The sequence below is a fragment of the Sminthopsis crassicaudata genome, chromosome 4 (genome assembly GCF_048593235.1).
Source record: "Sminthopsis crassicaudata isolate SCR6 chromosome 4, ASM4859323v1, whole genome shotgun sequence".
NCBI classification, from domain to species: Eukaryota; Metazoa; Chordata; class Mammalia; order Dasyuromorphia; family Dasyuridae; genus Sminthopsis; species Sminthopsis crassicaudata.
The window spans coordinates 141,754,828-141,778,156 of NC_133620.1; the positions used below are offsets into that span (position 1 = coordinate 141,754,828).

The 23,329-nt window shown below is 34.6% G+C and overlaps 1 protein-coding gene across 19 annotated transcripts in view; it reads right to left on the reverse strand.

Annotated features, from left to right (window-relative positions):
• ESR1 (estrogen receptor 1) overlaps positions 1 to 23,329 on the reverse strand; it is a 477,882-nt gene that overhangs the window by 325,054 nt on the left and 129,499 nt on the right. For 12 of the 19 annotated variants that reach the window (XM_074309534.1, XM_074309528.1, XM_074309533.1 and 9 more), the window contains one exon: positions 5,877 to 6,384. In XM_074309534.1, the coding sequence (XP_074165635.1) occupies positions 5,877 to 6,313 (437 nt within the window). In that variant the 5' untranslated portion in view covers positions 6,314 to 6,384. The other 7 variants (XM_074309536.1, XM_074309532.1, XM_074309530.1 and 4 more) reach the window with 4 other exon arrangements.

Here is a 23,329-nt window from a genome sequence, read left to right on the forward strand (position 1 = left end):
CCAACACCCTATCCTGTACTGTGCACTTTCTGTTTGGGTTGGTTTCTTTTAAAGAAACCATATGCCTTATATTTACATAGAGTGGATCTTTTGAAACACTTTCATTTTGGAAAGTAGTTCTAATTAATTAAAGCAGTTAGTTAGAAATTATAATTTTTCCTTTTATGGTTAGGAAAACTAAGGCACAGAATTGGTAACTAGTCAAATATTGTAAAATGATGATCCATTCAATGGATCCTAAGAATAGAGCTGAAGGTTTTTTACTCTGAATATGCTCAATGTTTCTTTTAGAAATGAAATTTAAAATAATAATAACACAGTATTGCATGACATTTTGTGCTATCTGTAATAAAAATTCACAAATTCTCTAAAATTTCCTTCACACAATCACAGATTTTACATTAAGAAGTACACTCATACTAGTAGAAATGCATGGATGAGCACACCAAACAGTAGCCACACAGTGTTTATCTTGATGGATTTTTTAAATAAGTTTAATTTTGCTTCCATTTAAAATGATTTCACATTCTCTTTATTCTATTCATTTTCTCCAGATTCTTTACTATAAGTAATCTGAGTACTTAATTATTCTGTATCTGATTTCCATGTTCCCATACACACTCCTGAGCTCATTTAAGCAACAAATATGAATAGAGAGTTAGAGGTCCAATCCTGAGGTTAACATAAAAAGAAGTGTACATCTGCCTTTAGTAGATAGATTTTTATGTTTTTTATAATCAGTTTCTTGTTTAGGTCTCTACTTTACTTATTTATATTAATCTAGGAAACTAATTCTGAATTGCTTCAAATCAGAAATTTCATATTCTACATATATTCACAAAAACAAATAGAAGTCACCTTAAAATTTGGAATTAAAAAAGTAGTGGGGAAAGGAAAACAAGAGAAAGTAATAATTAAACATGAGAGTCTTGTGACTACATATGCGTGCAAGTAATATGTAGTAGGTGAAGACGAAATCAAGAATAAAAAGATGATATGATCTGTTAACAGCTTTTTTCCTAAAATATATACATGTTGTATGTGAATTGTTTGAATTTTTAAAAACCAAAGCAATGCATCAGATAATTTTTTTAATTAAGTGAGCAAAAAGACTGAGAAGGTCTTTTTAAGTGAACAGAGGAGGGAAAGATCAGTAAAGTATTAATTCATCACTAAAACGAATAATGCAAAGTATTCAAATAAATAATTCTAATCCTTGAGCTTTCTATAAGTAAATTATAACAATCAGTTGTTGAAAAAAATTGTCAGCTATTTGCAAATTTCAAGTCTCAGAAAACTCAAACCCTAAACACAGATACATTTTTGAATTTATAAATAATAAGGTATGACAGAGAAATAAATTTTATTTTCTTCCACAAAAGAAAGGGAAGGCTATCTTGAAGGCATTTCCAAAAGATGTTTCCTTCATTTTAACATGAATAGATAGTTTATACAATTTCAAAATGAACACAAAGAGAAGAATTTGATATGGTTTGTTGTTGGTTTTTTGAGAGGGAATTTGAAAATTTTATGGTTTTGTTTTATTTTGTTTTTGCTTTAAAATATAATCTCTTAAGATTCATAAAGCAAGGATATTAATTCCTAGATCAGCAAATCTATTTTAATTGATTTACAGATTTTTAAGAGTTTGATAAAAAAAAAAGAAAAGTTTAGTCCTTAAGAAATACAAAATTATTAAAAAATATTAAAAAAAAAAGAACTTCCACAGATGACATATAGTTAAGTAGTTAAGGCTATTGAACTATTTTAATGGCTCTGTTAATTTCAACTTCAGCATTCTTTGGAACTTTTTTGTTATTTCAAAGAAAAAAAAGTTCTCTCATTTTCATTTTTAAAAGTGTTATGTGATTGACAGTAATCCTATTAATCATTTTAACTTAGTGAATTTTTAAATAAAATGACAGCCTTAGAATACAAATTCACAATTTTTCTATTAACTAATTCAGTCTTCTAATATTTGTGATACATAAGGCTAGCTCTTATTATTGAACTTAAATCAGAACATTTCATTTAGATCCAGATTCATTGCTAACTATGAAATCCTAGCAAGTCACAATTCTCGCCTTCAGATTCTTCATCTGTAAAATGGGAAGGCAAATTATTTGTAATCTGCAAAGTGTTACATAAGTATGAATACTGTTCTTGTTGTCATTACTATGGTTAAAGAGTAGATTATAAATTTTCAGTATAGAGGTTAGAAATCAGAGTAGATTGTAAATCTTGTAATTTTTGTCTATTTCATAACTGTATGAGAAAATAAAACAAACTAACACCACAATACTTTAACATAAAATCCTTTGTTTTCAACATTTGAGAAAAGCAGTTTTTAGACTGGTGATAAAACTACCAGGCTTTGTCTAAATGGTGGCTAAAACATCCAGTCAAATCTATCAGGACAGACATAGGATGAATCAAAACAGCTGTGGGATTTACATAAGTAAAACCACAAGTCAATTGACTGATTTTTTTGTTTTCAATTGGCATCTATGGTGACTCCCTCCACACTATGAAATTGTCATTACTACTTGTAAAAACGTAAGAGTTTGAACTCAATTAATTCCATTACTTTAACCAATGAAAATATAAAATGGGAAAGTGTTCAGGAGAAAAATATTTTAAACAAAACATAATGTAAAAATACCTAATTCATTTATATTAATACATATATATATAGATATATAGTCCTCATTTTTTGACTAACAAATTCTGAGGTTCCACATATTGTCGAATACATATGATTTTTTTTAATGTTCTTTAAAAATAATTGTCAATTTTGCTTCTTAGATTGAATTTTTAACAGAGGCTCTTAATCATTTTTTGTGTCATGGACTCCTTTGGCAGTGCAGTGAAGTTTTTGGACCCTTTCTCAGAATAATGTTTTTGAATACATCAAATTAAATACAAAGAATTACAAAGGAAATCAATTATATTGAAATTTAGTCATCAATTTTTTTTTAATTTTATGGAAACCAGCTTCAGAACTTCTGATTTAACACAAAGTTCTTTAGAGGTGGGGAATAGTTCTGAGAAAGATATAGTATCGATATTTGCTACTGAGATAATGAAAAATGTAAACATTTTAAGTAAAAGATGAACTCTAAAATTGAATAGGCATAGTTTCCAATTATTAGCAAGGCAAAAACATCATCTACCAAAGTATAGTCTCATCAGGGTCCATTGAAATTCAAGAACATTTAAAATGCAAAAAAAGACCTAAAAGATAAATGACAAAAGTTTCTGAAGTCCACTATAAATTTATGGAACTCACACCAATGCCCAACTAGTGAAGAAAGAGAAATGCCTTTAGAATTACACAAATATATATTTTGCTCTCTTATTGGAAGGGGATGGAGAGGAGAACAGTCGATAGCTCTTTCATTTTAACTTTGACTTAAAATATTTAGAGCAAACTGTAATCTAAAATCATTAAAAGAGAAAAGAAGATAATGCCATAAATTCTGTCTTCAAGTTATCAGGTTTTCATTGGATCTAGAACATTAAATCCCTTTGAATTTGGCTTTAGCTAAATGGGCCCAATTATCTCAAAGACCTACCACCCCAAATAACAGAACTTGGCTTTTCCATTGGGAAATACTTGCCCTTTACCCTTCTTTCCTCAGCCATAAATATCTCTGGGAATAGAATACTGAACCAGAGAGCTAAAATTCAGGATAATAATTGGGCCAGGCACTTGTAAAGAAAGTTAGTCCTGAAACCCAACACAAGAGGAATCCAAATTCAGTGCCTAATTGTCCAGATGCACAGAGAACCACTCAATCATTATTAGTCTTGTTAGTTGAGGGTTAGGGGGGGAAAGGGGAAGGGATTGAGGGCGGAGGAGTTGACAGTTAACTGAGGACATTGGAGCCTTCTCCCTTGAAAGTGCAATGTTTACGGGTTATTATGACCCAGACAATCTCAAACAAATCCATGCACCTGAAATACATCTGGGCAATAGTAGAAATAGGGCAGAGCAACAAAAAATGAAATGGGATAGGGGACGGAGAAGAATTTAGAAAAGGTATAGGTAGAAAAATCTCCCAAAGAAAAAGAATGAAAGAAATTCTTGCAACCAAAATGTTTAAAAAAAAAAAAAAAATCTTCCTCAGATTTATACTGAACAGCAAATGGCTAGACTACATAGCACCAAGCTGCATGTGGGCCATTTTCTCGAGTTTGAGTTGTTTGTTGTTGTTGTTGCTTGTTTGTTTGTTTTGTTTTTCCCTCTCTAGCAGGCAAGCTGAAGGTGCGCGGTTCCCAGAAATCTAACTTACTTATCTGGTAGCAAAGAGTATAAAAATCAGGAACAGCTCGGTGGGACATGTTTTTCTGGTTACAAGCTACCTATAAATTCCCTGCAGTCAGATGTCACATGGCATCATCTGCTCCAACATTGGCTCAGATACCTTCACAGCTAGCAAATTGTTGAGACCTGCCTGTATAACTTCTTTCCATTTTTCCGTTTTGTTTTGTTTTTCCCATCAGGGAAACACTGACCCGAAAATACTGAGTTGTGCCCGAGTGGGATGAGGGCAGTGTAGTAATGAAGCGGGGGAAAAAACTGCAGAGGGGGAAAGTTAGGAATCTCTCAGTTTTGTACCCTCACACAATCTACGCTGTCACTAACCTCAAACACCTCCAACCCCAAATACCTGCGCTGGACATTTAGTAGTAACTCCCAGTTCCCGGTGTTTATTTGGGTTTTGTTCTCCGCCCCACTCCACTTGCCGCCGCCGCCACCCCCGCTCCCCAGATAACTGGTGCTTTGTATATACAGTTTTTAAAGGGTTTGTTTGGTTAGAAAGCACACGGGGTTCCTGACCTGTTTCTCACGGAGAAGGAGTTGAGACGGGGAGGCGGGGAAAGGGGCTGGGAATATGATTTTCAAAATATAGCCAAGGAAGAGAAACAGACTTTAGAAAACGGGAACAGAAAATAAACCGCTCGTTTCTTGCTTTTTCCACTACCCCCAACCCACCCAACTTGTTTCTTCGTGTGTGTGTGTGTATATGTGTGTGTGTATGTGTGTGTGTGTTTGTTCTGTCTGTGGAGCTCTCTGTTCTCCGTCTCTGTCCCTGCCTTTCTTGAATTTTGTTCGGGTTTTTTTTTTTTTTTTTTTTTTTTTTTTTCTATCTTGCTCTCTGTATCTATATCCGACTCTTTCTCTTTGTTTCTTTCTGCCTCTCTGTCTCCATCCTTCTTCCTATTTCTCTCTCACTTGTCTCTGGTTCTGTCTGTACCTGTCTTTGTCTCTCTGATTCAATCCGTCTCTCTATTATCTCTCTTCTAGGTTTCTATCTCCTCCCTCTTTTCGCCTCAGCCCAAGAGCATTCTGCTGCCTGTCTCCTCCCGGGCGGCGGCTGTGGCAGCCTTCTTTCCCTACTTCAATGTTTCCCTCCTTCTCCCTCTCTTTCCTCCAGCCAAGAGTCTGGGCAAGTTTCACCCTCACCTGCCCAGGTAGGTGGAGGGAGGGAAGGGATGGGGCGAGGGAGTATTCTAGCTAGAGTCCAAACTCGCTTAGAGGGGCACCTCTGACCCAGAACAACTGCTGAGTTCTGGGCTGAGCTCCGGGAGTAAGCTGCCTTCACCCTTAGGCCGCTTAACGCTCTCTTCTGCCCCGCAACTCCTGGTCCCCTTCCACTCTAGATCCCTGCCTGGAGAAAGCATACTTCCCCTCAAGTACAAAGGCGCGTGCGCGCACATATATACCTACAAACACACACAGAGAGAGACACACATACACATACACACACTCTCAGGCACGCACACACGCGCTCTTTCTCACACACACACTGAGAGCGAAGGCGAGTACCACTCCCCCCGTCCCACCCCCTGCAATGTCTGGGCTATAGTACCTGTAGAAAGCCTGGGGGGCTGCCTCTCTCATGGCATAGCCACTCTGCTCATTTTCCAGGTAATAGGGCACCTGCTGGCTGTGGTGATGCAGGAAAGGCGAGAGCTGGGGCGGTGGGTGTAGGAGAACTAGCGGGCTTGGAGACACGTTATTCAGAGAGTGGAATCCCCCCAGGCCGTTGGAGTTGAAGGTCTCAGAGCTGGGGGCGTAGGTGAGATTGGACGAGCCATAGACCGGAGCTGCAGCGTTGTTGAAGTCGTAGGCAGCCCCCTCCGGGTAGTTATAGACCCCTGTCTTGTTGCTATCCACGTACATCTCGCCTAGAGGCCGTTCCAGAGGGATCTTCAGCTGCTGGCGATTCAGGGGCTCCAGCTCATTACCTTGGATTTGGTGGAGCAGGGCCACTCCAGACGATTTGGTGTGAAGGGTCATGGTCATGATCAGTAGCAGCGAGCAAGGCGCATAACTGGTTCCCGGAGCAGCGGTGGGCTCAGCAGCCGGTGGGCCACCTGTAGAAAGAGGACAAGACGCAGTGAGTCCCACAGCAGTGCATGTCTTCTTGGGCCCTCCCCAAGTATTTTACTTGGGCAGGAGCAAAAATGCACGGTGGCAGCACTCAAAAAACTCTCAGTCTCTAACTTTAAGTACTTACTCCTCTTCTGAGCTAATATGCATTACAAAGGTACTGGAAACTAGCCAGAAGCTGTTGCCTTGCACTGACATTGGCTTAAACATCACTACAGGCACAAATCACTTTGGAGAGAACCCAAAGAATTGCTTCCCTGAACTTTACTTTACTAGTATTAGTTGTTTAATTGAGTTTGAATTTTACGAGGGGAGGGGAGAGTACAGCCGCTTATACTCCCCCAAAGGTAGCTAAGGAAAAACAGAACTTGGTATCAAAGTGGGAAGACAAATCTAATGGTCAGCTTTTTCTCATTTATTGCCTTCTACCCCCTACTAGGCTCCAAATCTATCTCTGTTTATCTCTCCCTCCGTTTGAATCACTTTTCATGTTTTCTAGAAATATGTACTGTGTACAGAAAATGACCCTGGGTAAGATTTATTCTGTAACCAAGATATGGCAGATAGAATAGGATGTGTGGTTGCCTATGCAGCCAGCCACAGACGGCAAGACTATATTTAGCCTCTGAAGGAGAGGATAGGAGGCATCTTTATAGGAAAGAAAAGAGATGAACATTATATTTCACACACACACACACACACACACACACACACACACATACACACACATATAAATATATATATATATATATGTAAACTTGAATGTATGTATGTGTATATACATATATAGAGAATACTTAATTGTCACTTTTATTAGGAACTATTGATGCTGCCTGAGACTTGAACTCAGTTTCCTTATCCATGGAATGAAGTTGGATTACTTAATCACTAAGGTCCCTTCCAGTTCTAATCTTATCTGCTATCACAGAGTGTAGTACTCACCACCATAACCTAAATGGTTTTCTTATGAATGACAACTCACAAATATTCACATATATTTTCTTACAAGTTTGTACCTCTTCAGACTCTGCTATGAAAATGTGAAAAACTTCATGTAAAATATAGCATTTCTACATAAATGTAAATCTCAGGCCCTCAGTAGAAAAAAATATGACATAGATGATTAAACAAATATAATTTTAAAATACAGTAGTATTTTTCTCTGATTCTCTAAATAATTCTTCTCAGGATATTCAACTGGTTATCAGTACTTCTTAGAATCAAATGTCCTGATTGTTAAAATTTTTTAAAATAATAAAACAACTATTTGAGCCAAACAGAAAAACTAGAAAAATCTTGCAAGCTGGACTATAAACTCAGAAAATGAAACCATAATTGAAACAAAGGTATGGTGAGTATGTTGTAGCATTTACCAACATTCTAATTGAAACAAAGGTATGGTGAGTATGTTGTAGCATTTACCAACATTCTTCTGATATTCCTTTACTTCTAAATTTTTCTTTTATTTTCTAGCGGCTAAAACCCTGCAATTGGCTCATTAATTCTTCTCTCTTACCTTCCCCATCTCTTAAAAAAAGGTATACAAGTATATGTAGATAATATGTTTAATTGTATTTCTTTTAACATCAAAAGAGATGTGTGGGTTTTTTTAATACATTTGTATAGACTACAATTCATGCTTTCAAATTCAAACTTCAATAAATTATTATGGATGAAATGATATCTTATTAATTTTTCATTAACACAAAAATGAATTTAGCAAATATAGACTGTTGGCAAAAGAAGAGTTAAAAAAAACTGTAAGATTAATCAGGTGCTTCTCCATATGCCTAACTCCAACTACTTTGCAAAACAACTTTTCTACAAATAATTTATTTTGCTCCAATGAACTCTAATTCCATTGTTTTAAAAAGCACTTCAGAGTATAAGCAAAAATATTTGTTTCTTCAGAATCTAGATTTCAACATTTAAGAGAATGACACAAAGAAATCCTGAGAGCACAAAACACACATGTTAAACCAGCAAATCCTCTTCTCCTTTCTAGCTGCAGACACTGACCAAAACAGTAAGGTGCATGCATTCAAACCAAGCTAAGACTACAAATAAGAAAAAGAAACCAAAAACAATCTTACCCTACAGGACAGAGAGTGCTTTCCTGAAATGTTCCATGGATATGCAGAACTCAAGAGCTAAGAGAATGAGAATGAAGGAAAGAATGTGCGTGTATGTGCATGTGGCTCTGTGTGCGTGTGCGAAATTGCAGGGGTTCATGAAGCAGCCAGTAGGCAGGGCACTTGGCAGCTTCCTGTATGTAAGTCACAGCAGCTTTGCTGCTGCATAAAACCAAATGAATGGCAGTTGGGCATTTAAGGTTCCTTTACTGCTAACAGAGAGCAACATGGGGCCGTTATTGGAAATCTGCTCCTGAGAGAGAAAGAGCTCCCAGGCCCCTGAGAGTACTCCTGGTCTTGCTCCATGCCCTCAGAACCTGAAAGAGGCCAGTGCTTTCCAAAGCTATCCCAAACAAGAGCAAAAACAGACATATCATAAATCATAGGCTTACTGATTAAATAGAATGTCAGTTCAAAAGGAAAAAAAGATATCAAGTTTGGGAAATTTAAACAGGGTGGGTTTTCCAAAAGAATATAATTCAATGTCAAAAGTTTTATGATATTCTCTTAGACCAGATACCCCTTCCTCAAATCTCAGAGCAGACATGCTCTTACTATGCTTCCAATTGTACCAAACAACCAAAGTTTTTAATAAATGTTTGAACATCACATAGACATTTCCAACTGAAATTTAACTCTTCCCTTTCCCTGACCAGATTTACAAACCTCCATGAAGAGTTCAGTTAAATAGTGTTCTATCAACATACAGAGCATTTTATCAACTGTATAGGGTAAGAAAACTAAACAAGATGAACACTTCTGTTGGAAATGGCTTTTGTACCTGCAAAAGATGTTAGTGTTTTGCCCTATTAAAGGTGCCTCTTTCTTTGCTGAATATCTCCTCAGTAATCATTCTACTAGTTGACATTTCACTTGGCCTTGACATTGGAAAACTATAAATAGACTCCTGCTGGTCCCATATTTGACTACCATTCTGTGCTATAAGGCATCTGTCAAGACCTACTAAACCAATCCCTGCTTAATCTTTGACCCTAAAGTTTTAAGGACCTACTCAGAGCTTTGTGGGTATCTTTGAAAGTATGAGAGGGAAAAGAGAAAGCAGAAAATATCATTAAGAGTTGCAATGATCCTAGGATTATAAGTAATATTCTCTTGGGGAAAACCCTAAAATATTGCCATGTGGAAACACATGAGGGCGTTTTAACTAACCAGCAATTTTTTTTCATGGAAAAATAATGTCTGCAATCCTTGTACATGATATTGATATATTATGGACCTCATTTTTGCTCAGGTTGATCACTCTAACACAAAGTCTATCCAAAAGGGGACCTCTCAGAAAAGAAAAAAGCCAAAGGAAAAATACTTTCAAATTAAGCTTTTATTGGAGATTATGAACTATCTCATCATAGTCTTTTTGTCTTTTAAACAAAACAAAGTCAATGCAAGATGCGTAATATAGGCCATTTTCCATATCTTTCCACCATTACACACCTTGCTTTTCTTCCAAAATCTCCTCCATTCTAAATTCTTCAGCAGATAGTTTTCTCCTCCTTAGAATTCTTGGAGACAAGTGGGGGAACTATTTCTCTTACTGAATACTATATAATCTTCATTCGTAAGAATAGCGTATAAAGATCTAGATTCAAAAAAACTGTTTATCTTAATGTCCATCTTTAAAAATGAATTACCAAACCAGAGATACATTTTCCTCTTCTCTGTAACTTTTCTAAGATTATCTTGGTATGTTTATACGGACTATATCCACAGATTCAAGTTCAAGTTCATAAAGACCTGGGAATTAAGCTTGCAGTTTTCAACACCATGGTTTGTGTGTGAAACTCTGGATTTTTCCTTTATTGCCAGGTAATACCATGGTCAAGCAAAGTATCTTTTCCAGCTCCATTAGAAGCTTCTTAATAATACAAAGCATTACCCCTCTACAAGAAGACAGAACTAAATGAATTTTGTAATGTCTTCAAAAGAGCTCCGAAAGCTATTATAACTGGTTCTTTCCTTCTCACACATGGTGGTTTGGTATTGTTCAAGTTGATTATGTTATTGCATATAAATGCTTTATTCTTAAACTGGTTCTTGAATGTTTTTGACATCACCAATTTTATTCTAAAATGGAAGAATAATAAAGATTTTTTTCTCAATTTTGTGGTCTTTATACTATTTCCTAAATATGTCATGGCCTCTATTTTTAGTGGTTTTACTATAGCTCCTAGACTTTTGCCCTGGGCTAAGATTTTTAATTTTCTCAGAATCTGAAATGAATCATTTTCAACCTTGAAGAGACTAGCTATATTTTTAACCAGTAACATAACTAGGCAGGTGTAAGGGGGTGTAGGCACACCAGGATCAACATCAAAAGGGGCATAGAGCCATATTTGAGTCAGCCCCACCTAGTTTAATGTGATCATACACTCACAAGCTCAAAAGATTTTAATATAAAATTGCTAATTTTTCAAGGATTCAGATGCGTGCTAAATCAAAAGAATTCATTATTTTTAAATCTACTTATAAGCAATTTTCTGCATCTCAAGAAGATATGCATATAAACATAAAACAAATTAATTGATCTCAAGTCCTATTGTTACTTTTTTTTAGTACTTCTTGATAGACATCTTGATATACAGAAATGACTTTCTGACTTTTCATCATAGGAATTGTCAACCTAAATCTGTGTTAGCAGGCAGTAAAGTAATTCCTCTTACCATTCTCAATTATTAATCTTCACAGGATTAGTATTCTAACCATAATATGAATGAAATTTGATTATTTTATTAATTCATTAGAAAATATTATTTCCTTTTGTTTTTACTCACTTTTTACAGTAATTTGCAGTTGCCAAAATGCATTTCTCACAAGAATTCTGAAAATTAGAATGTAAGCTACTTAAGAACAAGGACTATTTCTTTTGTTATTGTTCTTGTATCCTCAAGGCTTAGCATGATGCTTGGAATTGAATCAAAGTTGATAGATATTATTTTCCCTTTTCCCTTTTTTATAGATGAGGAAACTGAGCATCAGAAACATAAATAACTAAGAGCCACATAGTAAGTTTCAGACACAGTTCTTGAACCTAGTCTTTCACGTATCTCATTATTTAGATATGTTACCCATGATACAACATCATTTATGAACTAGCACCTCTGCCAGTGCCAAGTGTTATAAGGATTTTTAATTATTTTAATTAATAGTTCTTGAGCCCTGAAAGAAGAGATTCATATTTGTTAGGTTATGTTACTTTGCAATTCTATCTTGTTTTCCTAATTCTTTAAGAAAATTGTATGATTTGTGGGGGGGGGGACATCTAGGCAGAAAATATTTGAAATGATCTATCTATATCTTCTCTGGGTCAGCTACATAGTTTCATGGAGAGAATGCCCAGTCTGGACAAAGGACAACTCATCTTCATGAGTTCAAATTTAGTTCAAATTCATACTTACTAGTTGTGTGACCCTAGGCAAGTCATTTACCCTGTTTGTCTCAGTTCCTCATTTATAAAATGAATTGGAGAAGGAAATGACAGACTGTTCCAATATCTTTGCCAAGAAAACCCCAAATGGGGTCATGAAGCCAGATATGAATGAACACAGCAGTCATTTATGCTATCCATCCATTAGCTAATAGGTATTTATTAAGCATTTACTATGTGCAATCACTCAGCCAGGTTCTTGGGATACAAAAACAAAAATGAAACTCTCTATTCTCAAGGTCCTAATTGCTCTTGTAAGGAAATTGGATTTTCTTTTATGAATTCACTTTTTGAGGTGATACCATAGATTCACAGATTTATAGGATTGAAAGACCTCAGAGATTGCACAGGTTATGATCAAAGTTAATTAGACCTTAACACCTTAAAATATCCAGTCATTTGAACAAGAAAGCATTTAAGTAGAAATGTGTTGGTCTCCTGAGTCTTAAAAAAGTACTCTTACTCTAAATCACTCTGCCTCATCCATCAATTACTCAATAAACAAGAAATTTTATGTTCCTGTTCCCAAGGAGTTCATATCTAGTGATAGAGACAAGAATATAGAATAAAAGTAATATACAATATTTGTATAAGTATACAGAATAAATATAAGGAAAGTGAATACAGATAAAAGTAAAGGAAAAGATGTGATTCCCTTTCCCCACTCCAAAGCATACCCACACACTACACTGATGTGGTGACAGAAATTAGTTACAGATGATGAGATTTTTATGTAACAAGGTATTAGATTAAGTATAAAATTGGGGCCATACATAGACCCCTTTACAAAGTAAACACACTATTCTATTTTAGTTAGAGGGGAACAACTTGATTGACCCAACAATTATAAATGTCCCAGAAGTATTTAAATATTCAAGCCATAAGTAGTTCAAAAGGTTTAAGGAGCACTTTGTCAAGGAGACTTCTAAAAAGGAGTAGGGGAAATATTCTCTCTACTCCTCTGATGGCCAAAGAATCTAGCAGAAACTTATCCAGAGTGAAATCTTCCATCCAGTAGATCAAGATTTCATCAGTTAGTGCATGAATTGAAGCAAGAAATAGAGGGGGGAAATTGTCTCACACACTCCAAAAATGATCACTTTAATGTGGAGATTCTCAACCAGTATAAAATGCTGAATCTATCTAGACAAACACAATTACAAAGAGGTAGTATGAACTGGTTACACAATCAACAGAGAGCTAGAGTTGGCAAACAAGAACTATTCTATAAAGAGGAGTTTTCAAAATAATGAAAGAGCATCAAGGCACCACAATATTACAGAAGTGAGTTGTCTCAATCATACTTCTTTGCTAATGATGTGTCTCACTACTGTTAGAGTTTGTCCATTCTTCCCATGAACACTGTGGATATTTGTGAAAGTATGCCCCAGATTTATAGAGAAAATATTTAGTGGCAACTATTTTTACATTTCCATATTAGTAAATGCCTTTACTAACAGATAATTTCATGTACTAGATAACAATTTAAGATGTATACTGGTGGGGACTTATAAATCATAAAGTTATGAGTAGCATTCACAGTGTACCCTCTAGAATCTGTGCTAGTAATAATTGATTTCTGGAAATCTAACTCTATAATGAAAATGACAAGTTGGTTTTTTAAAAAGCCCAGAATGATACAACATAAATATAAGGATGCTAAATACAAGAGTTTGGGAGGATAGGCACTAATAGTTCATAGGATCAGGAATGTTCATGTGGAAAATAGAGTTTGAGCTGAATCTTGAAGGAAGAGAGAGGAATTATATAAGAGATTTCATTCTAGTCAAAAGGGATAGACAGTGTGGAGATGGGACAGAGTACTGTGTATATGTGAAGAACAAAAAAAAAAAAAAAAGCAAATTAGGCTGGCTTGTGGAGTGAATGGAGAAGAATGTTATAGAACAATGTAAAGATATATTGAGGAACAGATTAGGAGAGCTTTAAAATCTAGAGAGAAGAGTTTATATTTTATCTTACAAGCAATATGGAATCACCAGAAGTCATTGAGTATTTCCTTTTTTTTTCCCCCCTGAGGCTGGGGTTAAGTGACTTGCCCAGGGTCACACAGCTAGGAAGTGTTAAGTGTCTGAGACCATATTTGAACTCAGGTCCTTCTGAATTCAAGGCTGGTGCTCTATCCACTGCACCACCTAGCTGCCCCAGTCGTTGAGTATTTTCACTTAAAGAAAGGCCACATCTCCACTTAAGAAAAATCACTTTGACAGCTTGTATTTAGGATAAACTGGGAGTGCAGAAAGAATTAAGGCAGAAATATCATTTAAAATGCTATTGCAGGGGCAGCTAGGTGGCCCAGGGGATAGGGCACCAGCCCTGGACGACCTGAGTTCAAAATTGGTCTCAGACATTTAACACTTCCTAGCTGGGCAAGTACCTAACCCCAATTGCCTCAGGAAAAACAACAACAACAACAACAACAACAACAACAACAAAAGGCTATTGCAATATTAGGCTATAGGTGTTGAGTACTTGAATGAACTGATAGCTGCATGAGTGAAGAAAAGGGTTTAGTTTAGATGGAAAAGATTTCAGAGGTAGAAAAGAACAAGTTTTGGCAACTGATTAGTCATTTGGGCTAATGCAGAGGAATTGAAGAGAATGCCAATATTACAAACCTGGAAGGCTAGAAGAATGATGTTGCTTTCAGCAACAACAACAAAAGAAAGGTTGGAAAAGAGGATTTATGGGTAATGAGTTCTCTTTTTTAAAAAAATAATTTTATTTTTCTCAATTATATATTAAAACAATTTTAACACTTTTAGAAGTTTTTAAATTCCAAATTCCACCCTTCCCTCTCCTCTTTCTGAGATGGTAAGCAATCTGATATAGGTTATACATGTGCATTTACGTATTTTCATATTAGTCATTTTGCACAAAAAACACTCTAATAAAAAAATTTCTTAAGAGAAGAAGGAAGGAAGGAAGGAAGGAAGGAAGGAAGGAAGGAAGGAAGGAAGGAAGGAAGGAAGGAAGGAAGGAAGGAAGGAAGGAAGGAAGGAAGGAAGGAAGGAAGGAAGGAAGGAAGGAAGGAAGGAAGGAAGGATGCAACATAAATATAAGGATGCTAAATACAAGAGTTTGGGAGGATAGGCACTAATAGTTCATAGGATCAGGAATGTTCATGTGGAAGGAAGGAAGGAAGGAAGGAAGGAAGGAAGGAAGGAAGGAAGGAAGGAAGGAAGGAAGGAAGGAAGGAAGGAAGGAAGGAAGAAAAGGGGAGGGATGAAGAAAAAAATAGTATTCTTCACTGTATTCAAACAATATCAGTTCTTTCTCTAGATATAGATAGCATGTTTCATCATGAGTCCCTTAGAATTGTATCTTGCATTATTTTATTGCTGGCAAGAGTTAAGTCACTCATAGCTCTTCATCTACAATATTTTAGTTACAGTATACAATGTTCTCATGTTTCTTCTCATTTCACTTTATATTCTATCATAATGTGAGTTCTATTTTGAACTTGCTAACTTTGTGATATCTCTAAGCTATCCACTTCTGAATGTCTCCAAGGCAGTTAGTGATGAAAGAAATGACAAAGGGTAAGGAGTAGGTAAGACTAAAAACGTAGGGGTAAGGAATGCAGACTGCTTTCTTCAGGAGTCTGACTGAGAAAGGTAGGAGAGATATACTGTTAGAGTTTAAAGGAAGGGTAAAGTGTATTGAAACTTAAAGAGTGGGAGTAGAGTAGTATGGGAAGCTTGAGAAGAGAAGAGGAAGTTTAGAGTCATTTCTGGGAAAAGCAAGATAGGGAAGAATAAAAGAATTATTTTGTTATTGTGAGGCTACACTTAGAATTGGATAAAATTAATGTAAAAAGAAAATAGGTGATAGTATTGAACATATAGAAAATATGTTTTGCATGATATAAAAATGTGTCCTGCATGGTATCATATTGTTTGGTTTCTCCATGGATAGAGAAGAGACTAGGTGGAGGAAGAGAATTTGGAATTCAGAGAAAGTTTTCAATGAATGATATAAAGTAGAACTGAGATGCAACATATGACAGTGATAATAGAATGAAATGGAAAGGTAATTAAGAAATTTGCAGTTAATATAGTTGTATGAAAAGTCATAAGAATCCAGATTTCTCAGATATACTCCAGTAATGACCTTTAAAAAGGCAAAGAAATATAAAGAGAAGCTTTGATAAGCTATACATAGCTCATGATTACTCAGAAAGATAATCAAATGTTAAAGTGCCAGCATAAACATAATGCTGCTATAAGGAGATTCAGAATATCTTTATTGTGTCCCTGAAGTTGTTTCCGTATATGGAGAATCTAAGTAAAAATATAATCTACCATTCATTTCCTGGAAAAAATCCACAAAATAAAAGCTTCAAGGAATGTCATGATCAAATTAAAAGCTTCTAAGTAAAAGAATAATTACTGGAAGTAGCCAATAATAATTCAGGTATCACATAGGATCACATAAAACTTTATCACAACTACTGTAAAGATAAAGGCAAAAGGGCAGAACCAAGATGGTAGAAAGAAATCAGGAAGTTGCCTGAGCTCTAACCAGTTTCTCTCAGAAACAATACTAGATCAAATCTCTGAACAGATTTTTGAGTGACAGAACCCACAAAAATTCATAGTGAAACAATTTTCTACTTTAAAATATCTTGAAAAGACTTCAGAAAAGATCTGTTCCCCTCTGGAGGAACCTGGCCCAGAAGTTCAGGGAATCTAGCAGAAGGCTCTTAGCCAAAGTACAGACCAGCAGTTGAAGCCCCTCCATCCTGACTTAGTGGACCAGTGGCTCAATAGGCCAGCTGAAAGACCTCCAACTCAAGTACAGAAAGCAAATTGTGAGCCCCCTGGCAGAACTGAGTTAGGCCAACCCAGCACAGTGGGAAAATTGAAAACACCTCCAGCCTCAGTGTAGCAAGTCAATGAGAGGCCTCTGTCTCCATCCAAAAGAAGATTGAGACTATCTCCCCGTACCCTAGGAGTGGAATTTAATTTTTAAATGAGCAAAAATAGAGCTCTGATCACAGAAAGCTACTATAGTGACAAAGAAGATCAGAAAAGAACAGAACAGGCAAAATGCTTATATGTGAAGCCTCAAAGAGGAATATAAATTGATGTCAAATTCAAAAGATTCTCTTAGAAGAGCTCAAAAATTATCTTAAAAATCAAATAAGGAAGGTAGAAGAAAATTGAAAAAAGAAATTAGAGCTATAGAGGAGAATTCTGATGAAAAAAGTCGACATTGTGGAAAAGGAAGCATTTAAATTGACTGAAGAAAACAGCTCCTTAAAAAAATAGCTTTGGCAAAATGGCCAAAAAAAAATATACTGAAGAAAATAAATCCTTTAAAAGTACGAATTGGTCAAATGGAAAAGAGGGTAAGAAAAAGCTAATTGAAGAAAATAATTCATTAAATATTACAACTAGACAAACAGAAACTAATGACTCAGTGTCACAGTCAGAATTACCCAGGACCTAGCAGCTTCTATATTAGGAATAGAGGATCTGGAATATGGTATTCTTGAAGGCAAAAGAGCTTGGACTAAGACTAAGAATCAACTATCAAGAAAAATTAAGAACTATCTTTCAGGGGAAATGATGAACATTCAATGAAATAGAGGATTTTCAATCAGAGCTGAACTGAAAATTTGATGTTCAAATATAAGACACAAGATAAGCATTAAAAGGTAAAGAAGAAAGAAAAAAAAATGTTATTTAAAGGTTAAACTGTTTATATCCTTACATGGAAACATGTTACTTGTAGCTCTTGAGAACTGTATCTTTGTAGGGCAATTAAAAAGGGTATGTATACACACACACACACACACACACACATATACACAGAGAGAGATGTTGTGGGTATAAGTTGACTTTGATATGATGATAAAAAAGACATTAAGGGGTAGGGAAAAGATTATATTGGAAGAAGAGGAAAGGCCAGGTAAAATGGTGTAAATTATATCACATGAAGAGGTGCAGAAGACTTTTTATAGTACAGGGAAAGAAGAGATGGGCTTTTTAAAAAAAATTAATCTCATTGAATTTGGCTCAAGGAGATAATAACATACATACTTTAATATAGAAATTTCATTCTATATGGAAGTAGGAGGAGAAAGGGGAAAGAAAGAGGGAGGTCTGATAAAAGGGAGGACAGAAGTAGAAGAGCAAAGGGAGAAGAAAAGAGGATAGCTGATAGAAGAGAGGACAAATAAAGTGAGGTTGGTGTCAGAAGCAAATACTGGTGAGGAGATAAAAGGTGAAAGGAGAGAAAAAAGTATAAATGGGGAAAAATAAGAGGGGGAAAAAGAGTTAGTAATAATAACTATGAATGTGAATGGTATGAACTCTACCAAAGTTAATAAGGTGAATTAAGAATCAGAACTCTACAATACGTTGTTTACAAAAAACATATTTGAAGCTGAGAGATACACAAAGAATAAATGTAAAAGGCTGGAACAGAATATATCATGCTTCAGCTGAAGTTAAAAAAAAAAAGCAGGGATAATGATCTTGATCTCAAACAAAGCAAAAGCAAAAAATAGATATAATTAAAAGAGAAAAGGAAGGAAAGGACATCTTTCAAAAAGAGAGCATAGATAATGAAGTAATATCAATCCTAGCATATGCACCAAAGTGATAAAGCATCTGTGGCAATTGCACTAGAATCCTGGATATCTTAAAATCAGCTGGAGTCAGGATAAGCAAAAGTCTTTATTCTAGGTTTTTATCGTAGAAGTGAAGGGAGTAGAGCATAGGATCTCCCCGCCTCACCTTGTTGTCTCCCTAGCTTTTAGTGACCCTGGCTAGTCTCACTGCACCTCCTATTCCCTCCCACAATTTTCTGTATACACCAAATGATTGAACCAGCACAGGATAATGGGAAGGGCCATTTTCCAAGCATATTCTTATAGAGTATTGTCCAATCAGTAATTAGCCTCAAGTGCTTTATTGTCTTACCCCAGTGCATTGACTCAAGAGTTTTAGCCCTTTACAAGCATCCAAGTTTTTAAAGAAGTTAGGTGAATTGCAAGAAGAAATAGACAGCAAAACTATACTAGTGAGGGATTGCAACCTCCCTCTCTCAGAACTAGAAAAATCTCACCCCAAAGTAAACAAAAAAAAAAGAAGTTAAAAAGGTGAATAGAATTTTAGAAAAGTTAAGTATGATAGATACCTGGAGAAAATGAAATGAAGGTAGAAACATATGGGATGCAGCCAAAACAGTTCTTAGGGGAAACTTTATATTTTTATATGCTTACATGAAAAAAAAAAATAGAAAAAGAGATCAATTAATTGGTCATACAACAAAAAAAAAGCTAGAAAAAGAACAAATTTAAAATCCTAATTAAATATAAAATTAGAAATTCTAAAAGTCAAAGAAGAATTTAATAAAATTGAAAGAAAACCACTGACCTAATAAAGCTAAGAGTTGATTTTATGAAAAAAAAATTGGTAAGCCTTTGGTTAATTTGATTAGAAACAAGAAAAACAAATCACTAGTATTAAAAAATAAAAATGTTGAATTTATCACCAATGAAAAGAAAAGAAAATCAACAATTAGGAGCTATTTTGCCCAACTACATGCCAATAAATCTGACCATCTAATTAAAATGGATGAATACTTCCAAAAATATAGATTGCCCTGATTAACAGAAGAGAAAATAAATTGCTTAAACAACCCCATTTTAGAAAAAGAAATTGAAGAAGCCATCAATGAACTCCCTAAGAAAAGGTCTCCAGGGCCAGATGAATTTACATGTGAATTCTACCAAACATTTAAAAAACAATTATAATACTATATGAACTATTTGGGAAAGTAGGCAAAGGAGGAGTCCTACCAATTTTTTTTCATGACACAGATATGGTGCTGACACCAAAACCAGAAAGAGCCAAAATAAAGAAAATTATAAATTTATTTCTCTAATGAATATTAATGCAAAAATCTTAAATAAAATATTAGCAAAAATTTTACAGCAACTTATCACCAGGATAATACTCTATGACAAAGTGAGATTTATATCAGGAATGCAGGGATGGTTCACTATCTGGGAAACTATTGGCATAATTGACCATATCAATAACAAAACCAACAAAATATGATTATCTCAATAGATACAGGAAAAGCATTTAATAAAATACAACACCCATTTCTAATTAAAAATAAAACACTAGAGAACATAAGAATAAATGGAGTTTTCCTTAAAATGATAAGTAGCATCTATCTAAAACCATTGCAGCCATTATATATAATGAGGTTAAGCTATCATTCCCAGTAAGATCAAGGATGAAACAAGGATGCCCATTATCAACATTACTATTCAGTATTATACTAGAAATGTTAGCTTTAGCAATAAGAGAAAAAAAATTGAAGGAATTAAAGTAGACAATGGGGAAACACAACTATGACTCTTTGCAAATGATATAATGATATATTTAGAAAATCCTAGAGAATCAACTGAAAGACTACTTGAAACAACTAGCAACTTTAACAAAGTTGCAGGATATAAAATAAACCCACAGAAATCATCAGCATTTCTCTGTTACCAGCAAAGTCCTGCAACAAGAGTTAGAAAGAGAAATCCCATTTAAAATATCAATAGGCAATATATAATATCTGAGAGTCTATCTGCATGACAAACCAAGGAACTGTATGAATATAATTATAAAACACTTTTCACAGAAATAGTCATTTTTAAACAAATTGGAAAATATCAATTGTTCCTGGTTAACTGAGTTCATATAATGAAAAATGACAATTCTACATATATTAATCTACTTGTTCAATGACATACTGATCAATCTGCCAAAAAATTATTTTATGAACCTAGAAAAAATAACAACAAAATTCATCTGAAAGAACAAAAGATGAAGACTATCAAGAGAATTAATGGGGGGAAATGCAAAGGAAGGTGACCTAACTGTACTAGACTTAAAACTATATTATAGAATGACATTCATCAAAATCATTTGTTACTAGTTAAGAAATAGAATAGTGGATCAGTGGTTAAGTACAAAAGATGCATTAGTTAATGGCAACTCTGAGGTACCCCCTTACACCTATCAGCTTAACTAGGATGACAGGAAAAGATAATTATAAATGTTGGAGAGAATGTGGCAAAACTGGGACACTAAGGCATTATTGGTGGAGTTGTGAAATGATCTAACTATTCTGAAAGGCAATTTGGAATTATGCCTGAAGGACTATAAAAGTGTGCATATCTTTGATCCAGCAGTGTCAGTGTGAGTTTGTATCCCAAAAAAGATCATAAAAGAAGGGGAAGGACTCACATGTGCAAAAATGTTTGTAGTAGTTTTTGTGATGGAAATAAATTGAAAAACTATTAGACTGGGGAATAGTTTAATAAGTTATGGTATATGAATGTGATGGAATTTTATTTTTCTATAAGGAATGATGAGCAAGCTGATTTCAGAAAAGCCTGGAATGACTTACATGAACTGATGCTGAGTGAAGTGAACAGAATCAGGAAAACATTGTACATAGTAACAACAAAATTGTGTGATGATTAACTATGAACAATTTGACTTTTCTCAGCAATACATTGATCCAAGACAATTCTAATAGACTTGAGATAGAAAATGACATCTGCATCCAGAAAGAGAACTATGGAAACTGAATACAGATTGAAGTATACTATTTTCTCCTTTTTTATTTGATTGCTTGATTTTTTCCCCTTTTGGTCTGATTTTTCTTGTGCAACATGATAAATATAGAAATATGTCAAAAATTATAATACTTGTGTAGCCTTTATCAGATTGCCTGATAAAGGCAATTGATTGCTTGGGGAAAGCAGAGTTAACTGAGGGAAAGAGAAAAAAAAATTGGAACTCAAAAATCTTACCAAAAAAAAAAAAAAAAAGAATGTTGAATACTATTTTTGCTTGTAGTTGGAAAAATAAAATACTATCGTGAGATGGGGGGAAATAAAGGCAAGATCAATTTACATCTGCAAGACCAAATATAACACTGCTGCTATTCCTTTAAGGATAGGTGACTTTGACATTCCTGATAGAAAAGAATTTAATAGAAACCATAAATTGCCATCACAAAACTAAGGAGTTAAACAAGAATAAAGTAGTTACATTCCAGTATGGAAAGAGGAGGGGAAATGATCATTCAAAATCCTAATCCCTTCAAGCGTCATAAAAAGAATGATATAAGACAAACAGATGTAATAAAAGTGGTTTTGTTCTGCTTTGATGACCTTAATAGAAGGAAAAGGAAGGTGAAAAAGAATTTACTAAGGAACAAATGAAGATGAAAATAGAATTTTCTATATGTCAGGATTGCTATGGGCAAGAAAAAAATATAAAAGAAAAGGAACTTCACTCTTATGAAACCTCAGTCACATGAACTCTCACTCTTATCTAAACCAGACAAAAAAGGGTTGAACACACACACACACACACACACACACACACACACACACACACACACACACACTTTGGTTTAACATAGTGTAGGATTACATTAAATTTAACAAAAATAGAAATAGGGAAAGGGGAGATTAGAGAAAGGAATGGGAATAGGAAAAGAATAGGAAAGGGAGTTAGAAAAGGAATAGTCACAGGCAAAAAAAAAAAATTGGAGGGTGGATTGGAAAGGGGAAATTAAAAGGAAACAGCAATTGGGGTCTGAGTGATGGAAAGAGAGGAAAATGGAAAGAGTGACACCTATTTCAAATCACTGCTGTTGACCACATTGCTCATCTTGCAATATTCTCTTCTTTATAAAGAGTAAGACCCAGGAAAAGAAAAGAAAAGTCAAAGAGGATATAACAAAGTGAAATTCAAAATTAACAATTGTAAATATGAATGTGAATGGGATGAATATACACACAAAACAGATTAACATAACTGGATGATTAGAAAGCAAAATCTAATAATATGCTACTTACAAGAAACAGATTGGAATAATAAAAATATATACAGAGTTAATATGAGGGGAAAATTGATTAGTTTCAGACAAATTTGAAAAATAGGAGTAGTAGTAATAATCTAAAATAAAACAATAGGAACAACAGATATGTTGAAGAGAGATAAATGGGTAAAATACATTATGCTCCAAGTCAGCATGTGAAATTATATCAATTATATTAATATATAATATATAATCACTGAATAGCATAATATTTAAGTACTTTGTGATAAATTAAGTCAAATTAAAGAGAAATAGCAAAACTTTAAGATTTGGGAATTTTAATATATCTTTATTAGAACTACATTGATTTAAAAAAAAGAAAGTTAAGAAAAGAAAAACATGAGAAAGAAATACATAGACTTTATCCATTGGATATGACAAATTTTTGATGATTACTGAGTAGAAATAGAAAGAATACATGTA